Here is a 12,313-nt window from a genome sequence, read left to right on the forward strand (position 1 = left end):
GTAGCTTACTATTCTGTCCTGCCAGTGGCAGATTCCTAATCTCAGCGACGCGATTTAAGGTCAGAAGACAGCGGTTAATCCTACAGGATTCATTATTTTAGAACTTGAGGTTAAAACGATCAAACCTTGTCAACGAAATGTGTCATGTTGTTATTGGAAAAACATTGAAAATCTCTTCGTGTCATCTTTCCAACATTCCAATCTCTCACTTCTCGACAAAAGCCTAAAACATAAACTGATTCTAAAGAAGTGCTTAGAGAAGTTTCTCTGCAGGACTGAACCAGGCTTACTTTTCAAGTTCAACACTGCTAAAAATGTTATTGGGGAGAGTGATTATTTTGATGTATCTAAGACATAACATCTTTACAGTTAGCCTTCAACTTAAAATTGAGTAGGCCTAGCAGTAACTCTCAAACCTTTCACTTGGCATTTTACCCGTTGTGAAAGTTGTCCCCCTTTAAAAACACTATCACGATCATGGAACTGAAGTGAACTGCGTACTGGTACCTGATTAATTTACTAACGTTCAGTGCTGCCATCTACATAGCTAACATAAACTAACCTAAACTAACCTACGATAAATATGGTAATCTGTCAATTATTTGCGTGGATACTTATTCTCCATGGCATAAGGGGTTAAACGTCCATATTCCTAACATACGAGAGGAATGTGGAACATCTAATCAGTAGCAATATTCTGCCCGAGTATATCCCGTCACATCTCGCCAGAATCCGCAACTTTCCAATCACATTTCGTCAGCAAATATTAGCCACAAGGCAGAAATATGCCATCAATGCTGGCCTCAGAAGCCTTGGTGAGAAACATGAAATGATTACTGTGGTTGAGATATGTGTTATACTTCCAGAACATGCCTTCATTTCTAATCAGGAGTCTTGAAAGTGCCAGGATTAACACATTTTCAATTGGCCCACTCTGATCAAAAGGGAATGGCTCAATGCCTCGCTGATGGATAGAGGTAGTTTCCTGAAAATGTTGTTAATCATGACACAAAACGACCCACCCAATGAGAGCTTTCCAACAACTGGTTTTGTCAGTATGTTCCTGAAATTCTGAACTTTTTGCCATACCTTCTTTTTCGAAAAGCAACCAATCAGTCCATGATGAGTAAACGCTGATGGCCGCTTTGGCTGTACGTCATACTCCAAGTTAATAATGCATTTGTATTGAGAGCACACTCCGCCTTTCAGAGGTTATAAAATCGTGCTCAGCACAAAGCGTGATTGATTTTAAGTCGCGTAATGCATTTCCCGCTCATAATGTAATAGACATGCACCAGTAGCATACGCAACAGATGAGAGTGTTGATACACATCACATGACTCGACATTCATAGAGACCAAAACGTTTGTGGCAGATTACAAATGAAATTATGGGTTGTTTGCTGTTAAAGGTGATGAAAACAACACGCACCTAAAGGCCAGGTCCCTTTGTGGTCGTTTTTGCATGTGGCGCACGGGAAATTATAGCTGTAGTGAAGTTCATTGTACATAAGCAAGCCAGGTTGACAAAACTTGGCATGTACACTGTTGTTATATCAGTGTACACACTGCTGTTGATATTTATTCAGTGAGTGTTTGTGTTCGGATAAACGAAAATGTCAAACTGTGGAACAAACTGTTTGGCCTTTAACACATCGGTTGGTGGAAATGTTCACCTGTTGATTCCCAGCCACCAGATACAGCCATTCACGAGACTTTTCAATTTCCACACAAGTCTCAAGTGCCAATCAGCTTAATGAGTAAATTAAACACTAATTTCTCCACAACATATTGGTATCAGATGATACATTCTAAAACATTTCTCAGCAGACCAAGAACTTCAAACTGAAAGCAGACGCACAAACTGTTTTAGTTCCTTCGGATGTTTAGGTCCAACAGGTGTGCCAAGTTGTCTATGATACTATTGATAGCCAATGATGTGGGTAGGTTTATACGCTCAATCACGCCTGCCAGCGGTCAATTACCCACGGAATGTGTTGGTTTATTCCTTGGCGTGCCAACGATCCACACCGGCAGGGAACCGGTTTCTTTTTCTCAAAAATACTTTTGCTAGGTATGAGTATGCGCACAGAAACTGTTGTTGTGTTGAAGGACACCCCACGCATGTTCCTCAATCTGGAAGACGCCTTCTCTCAGGAAAATACCTCAAAGTCCCTGTTTTTATGGTCCTGGTACAGTGTGTTATTGTGAATGAGAAGAATGAACTGCAAACGAGCTGTGACCCGTGATACAGCCAAGACAAGTTCACGATCGTGATTGAAAATGGCCGCCAATTTGATGTTTTTTGTGGTTAAATTCTGACAGCATATCTACCTAGATGGTAGCGGTACAAGTCTCTCGTATCAGACAAAACCAATATTTTCTGAAAATACATTTTTGTTACCATCATCTGACAACTTATTGATTGAAATTGATCCTACTTCCCACTTTCTCCTCTTTAGATGCACACTGCAACAACATTTGACAGGGATACGTACATCTTTTTGCATTCTTTGGCATTACAACTGACTCAAGTTGCCTTGTCCTTTGAAAGGGCTGACCTTTTTGATCACCAAAGCTCCTGTTGATATTTCAGTGACACGCCAGTATGGAGGAGGCCGAGGAAATGGAAGTACAAGTGCTTGGTGACAGCTCCACAATAGTTCTGCTGCGCCATTCTCATTTCCTGTGACATGTCTTCACTCGCAAACAAACATTTGCACAAATAATCTCTAAACTTCACAACCAATCAAGTTATTGATTGATCTGAGTGATCAATAGATATTTCCATTCACCAATGACTCGATCAACGTGGGGCGTCTGACTTGGGCAACTCTTAGATTGATTTGAAAGGTGAGCTGCACGCATCGACGGACTCCTGATTAGATTTGGCTAAAAATAGTGAGTTGGAAGCCGAGTGTAAACAGGCACATTCTCTCCATTGTAATATAGGAGAAGCAGTCAACTCGATATCTTAACTCGAAGAGAGAGTTAAGATATCGGGTTCAGAGCTATCAGAGAAAGCTAAAATTTCGAGTTGCAAGCCAAGCGTCAACTATATTGGTGGTTTCAGTTCCAACAACCACATTTGAGGGATAGATCCTCAAAATGGTGCTCCAGTCCTTGCGAATAGCATGTCACATTGACGGCCAAAGAATACAAATTTCTACTCTTCAAAGAGATGAAGATGGAGGTCGATGTGAATGAATGAAGGAAAGGAATCTGACCATCAAAACTGTCAAACTCGGCCACACCGGGTATACTTGTCTTGAACTTTTAACATTTGATTTCGAAGATTTGATAATTTAAAGATAAAAGTGTGAAAGAAGAAGGACAGGTCGGACTTGTCGGTCATCAAGGGAAAGAGGAGCTTGATGGGATGAGTCTGATAAAAGTAAGAATTAAAGTGCGTAGTTTCTCTCAAAGGATGGTGACAGTTGAACCTGTCTAAGTTTTATGAATAATAGAGGCGGCTTAATGGATCGGTGGGAACATGATCGTTCAGCTCATTTAGGAGAACCATTAGGAGGCAAAGTAAACACTGTGCCATAAACACATCAAATAAGACGTCCAGGTGCATTTGAGAGCTCCTGAGAACTTATGATTTGGCTCCAAAATAATCATACTTCAGAATCGTTTTGCTCGCTGCGCCTGGAATGACCACTGATTTTTCTCGCATGTAATCATGATTGCAGGTAAATCGCTTGTTTGGGATAACGCCTCCCACTGTGAACCATGACACTCCATCCCTGCCACTGCATACTCCACCTGAATAACACCCCAACACAGATCAAATTTCTTTCAAATCCTGTCATGAATACTAATCAGTATTTACTTATTCCCGGTGTGATCATTAATGGAACACGTACCAGGAGTACTGATCACTTTCTGCTTAATTCAATTAATAAACACACCCATGAGAGCTGGTGCCCCGCGGGATTAACAAACAGCAGAAAATGGAGGTGAAAGATGTCATTGGCAAGGACAACAGTACACGTGGAGGAATGAATGTCAGGAGAAACTGTCAGGCATTTTTTGAGTGATGCAGGTTTTTTTGCCATATTCTCCCAGGGGTACTGACATATTTCTACAAATCTGTGATAATCTATTTAAGGTGGCTGCACTCCCCGAATCCCCGTTCAATCCGCCCAATGTTAGAATATGGAAATACGATCACAACAAATTTATTGGCGGCTGGAAATATGAGGAGGGCGGTGGAATCTGAAGCCCACCAGTGCGGCCTGGGAGTATCCAGTTCTCAGTGTCGGCAAGACCCACATGATTTCATCAGGGAATGCTTGAAGCTTTATGAATAACAGCAGACTCGGCATAGGCTGAAGTATATTGTTAGTTCTATGTGACCACAACCTGTGATCATACATTTTCCAATAAAATTTGGTGTCCTGACAAGCTGAACTTAGGCGTTCATGTGCACTTAGGAGTTGTGCCAGCTAGCCAAAAAGTCTATCCAACCGAACATCAATCAATGGATGATCCAGTCATGTAAGGAGTTGTGCCAGCTAGCCAACAAGTCCATCCAACCGATCATCAATCAATGGATGATCCAGTCATGTAACCATTAAAAACATTTTGACAGGAAATCAATACTCAAATGTCAACACATGTAAGAAGTCATATCAGTCTGAAGACTTCAGCACTGGGCAAGTTGGTAACAGCAGAACTGACGTCTCTTCGTGGCCAGAATCTCTTATCATCTAAACTTTCCTCACTTGATATGAACAGTGTCTACCAAGTCACCCCAGTCACCTATCCCGACCCGTGACATCGTCTGATAAACGCCTCCGATATTGCCGCTTGATTCGTATGCGGATCACTCTCTAGGCTCTCGCGGCAACTGGAGGGGATAATGAATACCAATGAAATCATATGAATTGCTTCGTCAAATCCTCGCATGGCATGAGAACGATCCACATCTGATCAACAGCCTGGCTGCTGTTGACCTTCTCAACTCGCCATGTGATATGGTAAGCTGTCATGTCCTAGACAATCTGGTGATATGATATCAAAACCATTCAGGTCCTAAATCAAGCTGACTGATGTGACATTGAAACTGTTCAATTCCTAAATTAACACGTGACGTGATTTCGTAACCATTCAAGTCCCTAATCAACCCCAGTGATGTGGTGTAACTGTTCAACTGGTACCAAAACATGGCATTCACATGACAAATGATCAGCTACGAATCTACCAATTGATTTTCTCATCTTTTCGATCACATTTCCTTCAGCAGACTGAGGACACATGGACTCGACCATGGCAACACGATATCTCATTCTGAAGTCGTAAGGCTTCCGAAGCCAAGCAAATAGTTCTTATTCTAAATGGTCGTACATTCTATAGAGTGAGCTTTGATCGTTACTGCGGTATGCACCATTGCCGTAAGACAACACTCGCTCTTCCTCAAGAGTCAACTTACCAACTCATTCTCGACGCGAACAAGTGTACAACCAGAGGGAGGGTGGACACTGATCAGAACACCCTAATCCCAGGACTAATTTCTCCACCAAATCATTACAAATTATCAATTAAGTTATTGATGATAATGGTGACCGTATCAGGCAATGGCCTCCATTTGCTAATTACATTTAATGGCTGTCCTGATTAGATACGCACAATTCGATCAAAGGCAACGATATGTTGGGTTTTTATTAAAACTCAAACTGGATGTGAAAGAGAACATGGGCCTACAAAATGGAAGCTTTGGCAAACAAACATCCTTTGCAAAAACTGGTGAAATCACAATGGACAATCTTGCTGATAGGAGTCTCTTCTACCTCACCTCTCAACTGGTCAAACTTTTACACCGTTGGTCCTCAAGAGCATGGTAGTGTGACGCAAATCTGCCTCTGTTCCCCATAGCTTTTCTTAGAGAGATGTCGACTCCGGCCAGGCCTACCCTCTTTCTTCAATTTTCCCTATTCCTCCATTTGCCACAAGCGCCCACATCTGACAGAGCAGCAAGTTAAATTTATCACGGTTATGACTTTCTTTGATACGGATCATAAGCTCCAACTCAGACTTGTATCGGTTCGCTAGCTTGCTAAACTCTGATATTAAATCTTCAATTGATTAATCAGAGTCGAGGCTAATGAAGAGGAACATGAGAGGGAATGGCCAAGATTAACGGCTTTGATTTATAATGATAGTTCTTGCTGAGATGGTTCTATGAGTCAACCGTTACACACCCAGAAATATGGGTTTTCGATGACGATTAGGATATGTTTGCACAAGGCTGCATCAGTTTCATCAATATGTATGAATCAGGTTGTGATCAATACAGGCTTTTCAAGGCTGACAGTTACCAATAGAAAACATGGTTGTTGCCACTTCAACTAATGCAGATGTCTGACAGTAACCCCAGAAAACTGTAATGCTACTCAAGTGTCTGACAGGAACGTAGAGACAGTTCGAATGAGGTTGTTACCACTCTGGCAATCAGGCTGACAGGACGAATCACGACAGACGCCAGTTCTGACCACGGAATCAATCCTGCCATTTATTCTGATCGCCAGCCGACCACGGTAAGTGATTGATTGAGCCGAGGATCGACTGATTGAGTGCTTGAACTCAGCTTCTCATTCATTGCGGAAAAGACTGGTGTCACAACCAGAGCAAAACACGGATTGCTATTTTGCTGATTAGGGGGTTGTCCCCGAAAGTGGTGAAACCATCACCAGAATTGGGTATGTGGCTTGCATAAGGAAGCATCACCTCAGCTATGTCATCACCTGATAGCCAACCGTGAAAATCACATGAATAATGTACAGCTATCATACGCTAACTGAATGACACCTCCAAAATTGAACATTTCCGTCAACAATAACCACATTGGTACAGCAACGAAAGATAATTCACGGGAATTTCACGGGTGGCTGTGACATCCCTGATGACATGAGTGGTAACTGGTTTGATTCCACAATTCAATAAAGCCCACTCTGGGATTCTATTATTCCGGTAATGAAGACATGGAAAATGTCAGGGGTCAAGCATTTACAGCATAATATAATCTGGTGACTGATACCAACAGTGACAGAGCAAGATTGTACAATACATGGTCTGTGACACATCACCCTGACATAGTCCATGGTATGTGAGGTATGATATTGACAGTGACAGACAAGAGTGACACAGTCTATCGTCTGCAGAGATTGGGTAGATTGGTAAAAGTACTGTTATACTGAGCTGTCGATAGCAGATGACAGGATCGATATGATATGGTTACAAAGGATGATAATCTCAATTCAAGGAGTCATAATGAGGAGGTGAAGTATGCGAGCCAGGAAACCTAAGATGAAATTGATGCAAACCTTACAGGAAATCCTGCAGAATATGCTGAGTACGGGTTCTAAGGGAAAACAATGTCTGACACGTTGAGGACTACCTCATCTTTGCGATATCTGACATTACCCAAAACGACGCCCTCACACATTCTGTCAATCTCTCAATCCGGGAGGAGAGGCTGAATGCCAACTCGTGTAGAAGTATTCTTAATCAAGTTTGGATTGTGAATCTAATCACACCCTGGCTACACGCAGAATCAACGTCACATGAGTAACGAATCACATTGAGTATCATTGCTTGAATAATGCATCCACACGAATCTAGTACCGGAGTTATTCTTTAGGTGCTTTGTAGATTTGGTATAAACCTAACAGGAACTTCGTATTATTCATTATTCTCTCTACCTTATTCAGTTCTCAAAAGACACCAAGTCTATTCATTATCAGTCGTGATGCCTACATCATTTGGTTGCAAAGACACTAGAAGTATCCTGCAATAGCAAAACTGGCATGACCTGTCTTTAAAGTGCAAAGCTTTAACGTATGATATCATGATGTTTGTCTGAAAACCTGGCTCTTGAATCAAGAACTGGAGGGTTACAAAATTACGTATTATGCGAGTGGTGTTAAAGTAGCAGCCATGAGGCACATTATCCACGATGTTGGCCAGGTCCTTGCCATTACTGCTGCTGGTATCGCCATCAGCTCTTTTTAGTGAGCTGCAAAAAAGCATGGTTTCTCACCAGCAAATGACGGACGGATAGATATTTTTTTCTTCCCAGATGATTTGCTGTCGATTGTGATATTCACAGATCGCAGGGGAGCCATTGTGGTGGGGATGCATGGGGGTATAAACTGAACTATACTTATGCCTCACTAGCTGGCCTTGATGGTATCATGCGACATGATAGCTGAGTCAGTGTTTCTAGAAGGAAATGGAACTGACTGGGGTTCCTAGATGGATGGAGGAAAGTGTTTTCTTTCGATTCCACTATGAAGTGCTTGGATGGCAGACATCCCGACCAATTGAGTTTGAATTAAACTTCTCAAACTTGATTAGATCTCCATTAGAACTGCCAGCAATCAGAGATCACCTCAAGTGACTAGCGTCTGACAAATCACGATCAGGGCAAACTGAATGGATGATCTCTCCACACCTTGGAGCACAAATGATGAGAGAAAATCGGCATTACCTCCGGAAGGCTGACGTGAACATTCACTGCATGGTGATGAGACCTTTGCTTTGATCTCTAAGTCTGACCTGAGGTGAATGTTGTCAAGAGGTTCCTGGCCTTGCCATTTAAAAAGCATTAGGTTCTGTGTCGATGCTGGACCTGGTTGACTTCAGGTGAACATATCAAGAGGTTGATGCAGTTCGGAGTTGGCATCATCTCACAACATTCATGGTTTAAGGAATGACCAGTGGGTCGATCGGGAGGGTGTGGCAGAGAAGGGGGGCCCAAATGTGAGGTGCCTTGGCTGTAGGTTGATGTTGATTTGGTGTTGGTATCATTGATTTAAAGAATGACCAGCGTACTGGTGGGTCGATCGGGAGGGTGAAGGAGAAGGGAGGCCCAAATGTGAGGTGCCTTGGCTGTAGACCTTGGGTGGCATTGGAGGCCCACACAATGTTCCCAATTTCAGTGCAGAGATAAACTATCACACTACTTACACCTAAATCATTAGATGAGACTGACATTACTGCCACATGATACATTCTCTCACATTAGAAACATGTCTCACACTCTTTTCCTCAAAAACATTACAACATACCGAAGGGAGAAAAGACCTTATCACGCAATTGTCAGGTTTGATCATGATTACATGAGGCACAGACGGATGTCAACGATTCCAATATCGCGCTATTGTGGATCCGTTGGCGATCATTCAGCAGTAATTCACGGGCCAATAACATGATTACACTACATCCTGGTAATAGGGTGAAACGTTCCAGTGAGGTTAATGGAAAAATCATCCCCCAATAGAGGATCATTATTTTCTAATTAACTATTGCTGGCTACATTTGGGCGAGAACCAATGGCCCGAATGAGAGTTGTAATGTTTCTCATTATGTGTCCATAGAGATTTGACTGTAATGGTTCATGTGAATGTTTGCACCCTACCCTCTGTGCTACTAGTCATGTTCAGTAACATTGGCAACAAGGCCATGCATGGGACTGTCAGACTGACTGATGAAAGGTTCTTAACTGTTTCGGCCCCAAGTTTTATCCAGCGCGGCAAATCAGATTAATAATGATTGTTATGGGCCTTTGGAAGTTGACAATATACCCGCTAAAGGCTCGTCTATTTCAACCAATGATGTTTTGTAACTTGAGCAAAATGACGATCCACCGAAACCAGCATCCAATGAAACGCTGCTTGCCCTGAAATAGATGTTACGGAACAACAAAGGTATGGTGGAAAAGGTGATGGTTCACACACAAAGCTGATGTTGGTGATCGGATGGAAATCACTCCGTAAGCAGCAGGACCATTTATAACAGAATGGTCCTCTCTATTCACCAGACTTCAGAATCAAGGTGACATATTTATATTTGGACTCACTCTCATTTATAAATGGTCCTGAGTTGACTTGATCAAGCAATTCCAAGCTCACTACACTACGGATCATCTCAGTTTAACTTGGGGGGGGGACCAAAACCTTGAAGCGGGCGGGTTATGGATGTTCATGCAATCAACATTTTATAAGGACACGCAATAAGAAATAAGCGGGTGTTTGAAGTGTTGGTGGATTCTGCAGTATTGGGATCCAGCGACAATTGTCAAATCTAGTTTTACGTCTAAACCAGCACAAACAGGTAAATTCAAATAGCACACAGATACATTGGTTAAAGAAACGCTTGATTCTTGAATGAATCGATGACCAAATGTATCAAACAAGGCCTTGACTGGTGATTGTTGCAAAACTAGATGTTCACATTGACCGCTGACAGGTTACACCGAGATGATCATTGTTCAAGCATTCAGGAGCGGGACAATCTCTTACCTCCAAACATAGTCGGACAGTCTGCAAAAACATTGACAAACGATACATGATCATTCCGGTGGAATATTTCAGGCAAGGAATGGTCAAGGGAAAATCATCACATCTCAGGACAAATCTATGGTAAGGGAGGACAATTATAGCCCCATGGTACAATTACAGCATTTGTGTGCATAAACATGTCCTGCCACCTGTTTTCTACACTGTAGGGGCAATAACTGTACCTAACTATAATTGAACCACTTTACCTTACTGATCCAGCATCCAGGATCCATGCACATTCGAAGTCACCTAGAAGAGCCTAAACTACGGCCAAAACTTTGCCAAGATTACTAATCATTGAGAGCTGATTGTTAGGTGAGCCAAACTGATGCTTTATTAGAAAGGTGGCCTCAGCCTCTGGACTACAGCAAAAGCCAGTTCAACAAGACTGAAAGGAAAGATTTCATTCAAAACAAAATTTGTATTGAAGCAGACAATGACCTTCAAATTATGACAAGTGTTCATGAATTGGCCAACGAGTGGTTGATTTTGTCCCAAGACAGTCTTAAAGCTGTGAACTCCTTAAAGCTGTGAACTGTTTTGAATCCTATATTGAATAGCCAATCCAGCATCACAAGTTACTCTTACCAAGACTCATCCTTTAAGCAGAGAATTATTCTGAGTTGTGTGTTGTATAGCTCATGTTACAAGTCTGCATACCAATCAGCAAATGAAAGGAAGTCAATTAATCAATCTAATACTTCATTTAACGATCTTCTAATGCAATCAAATTGAAATTCCCAAACAGCGTTTCTCAAGTGATCCCGTCAGACAAGATAACGGCTGTTCTCGAGGAATGTGACTCGACTAGATACATAACAGTACGAGACAACGATATGATCAACATATAAAGGTGACATGACGTGTGGACTAAATGTTGGAGGTTTCAAAACTATTCTATGATGAGAAAGGAAGAACACACTCTTAGTCAGACAGAACTCCCACATTGGAAACACAACCTCAAATCTAATCTCAACAGGGGTGAGTTACAGGGCAAGATACGGCAGCAGTGGTTTGCTTCACAGCCAGCATCCTCAGCCCGCCTACTGAGGCCATGGCTGATGATGGTGCTTCGTTTAAAACTACAAGTTTCAGCCTTCAGAAGGTACACCTAGTCCAAGAGAAGACAAACTCTCCAAACATTCCCGAGTGCACAGCTTTGACCTTTCCTCGGGAGAGGATATCTGAACCATCGGCTTTAAGTCATCTGACTTCCTTTGTAGTAGTACACCACTTCTGACAATCTGATAGTGATATTACACACCGAGGAGGAAAGATTGCTCCAATCTCCTAAAACGATTTCAGGAAACAACTCAGATTCAGCAACAAAATGCCTAAGTTAGTTTTGGTTAGTAAACAATTCATTGGTTTCTGGTGATTGCCATTCCAAACAGCCAACCAGAGTCCAGATCAAACAAAAGCCTTTCATTCATAGTGAAAGAAAGACCATAGCAAGGTGTGAAGTCCCTCTGGTCTAGGGGTAGAGACAGGGATTCGGACTCGGGGGACCCAGGGTTCAAACCCAGGAAGGGCTAAAGGCAGCAGAGGACCTTTTTTCATTTTTTTTCATTTTCGTCATAATTTTTTTTTTAAAGGCAGGGAGAAGTAAAAGTTAATTTACTTCTTCCTGCCCTAACTATTTTATAGAGAAGAGGTGGACCCATCATACTGTCAGCCCAGAATCGATAGGGCACCTCTCTCGCCCGACGCCATCATGCCACAAACAGAACACTAAGGACATACTCTGCTAACACACACTTTGTCGAGAGCAGTTAAACCACCGTAGGGTTAAATAATTTATCCATATCGCACAATAATTGGATGACAACTTCATGGCAAGCTGATAGTTTTTTCCTGGCTCCTGCAGAGGACATGTACACAATGCACCTTCCCACAATTCCAGCATGGTAAAAAACAGGCCACTTTTCTTTATTTTTCATTTTATGCTAGCACGCTGGGTATTTATGC

General features: G+C 42.1%; 1 protein-coding gene across 3 annotated transcripts in view; it reads right to left on the reverse strand.

Moving 5' to 3' along the window:
* LOC135496686 (tensin homolog) overlaps positions 1-12,313 on the reverse strand; it is a 42,291-nt gene that overhangs the window by 11,840 nt on the left and 18,138 nt on the right. For 2 of the 3 annotated variants that reach the window (XM_064786153.1, XM_064786150.1), the window contains one exon: positions 10,307-10,327. The exons of the other annotated variant lie outside the window; for it this stretch is intronic. In XM_064786153.1, coding sequence (XP_064642223.1) covers positions 10,307-10,327 — 21 coding nt within the window. The remainder of the gene's footprint in view (positions 1-10,306; positions 10,328-12,313) is intronic. 3 annotated transcript variants of the gene reach the window in all.

This window comes from Lineus longissimus, chromosome 12 (assembly GCF_910592395.1).
Source record: "Lineus longissimus chromosome 12, tnLinLong1.2, whole genome shotgun sequence".
Lineage (NCBI taxonomy): Eukaryota > Metazoa > Nemertea > Pilidiophora > Heteronemertea > Lineidae > Lineus > Lineus longissimus.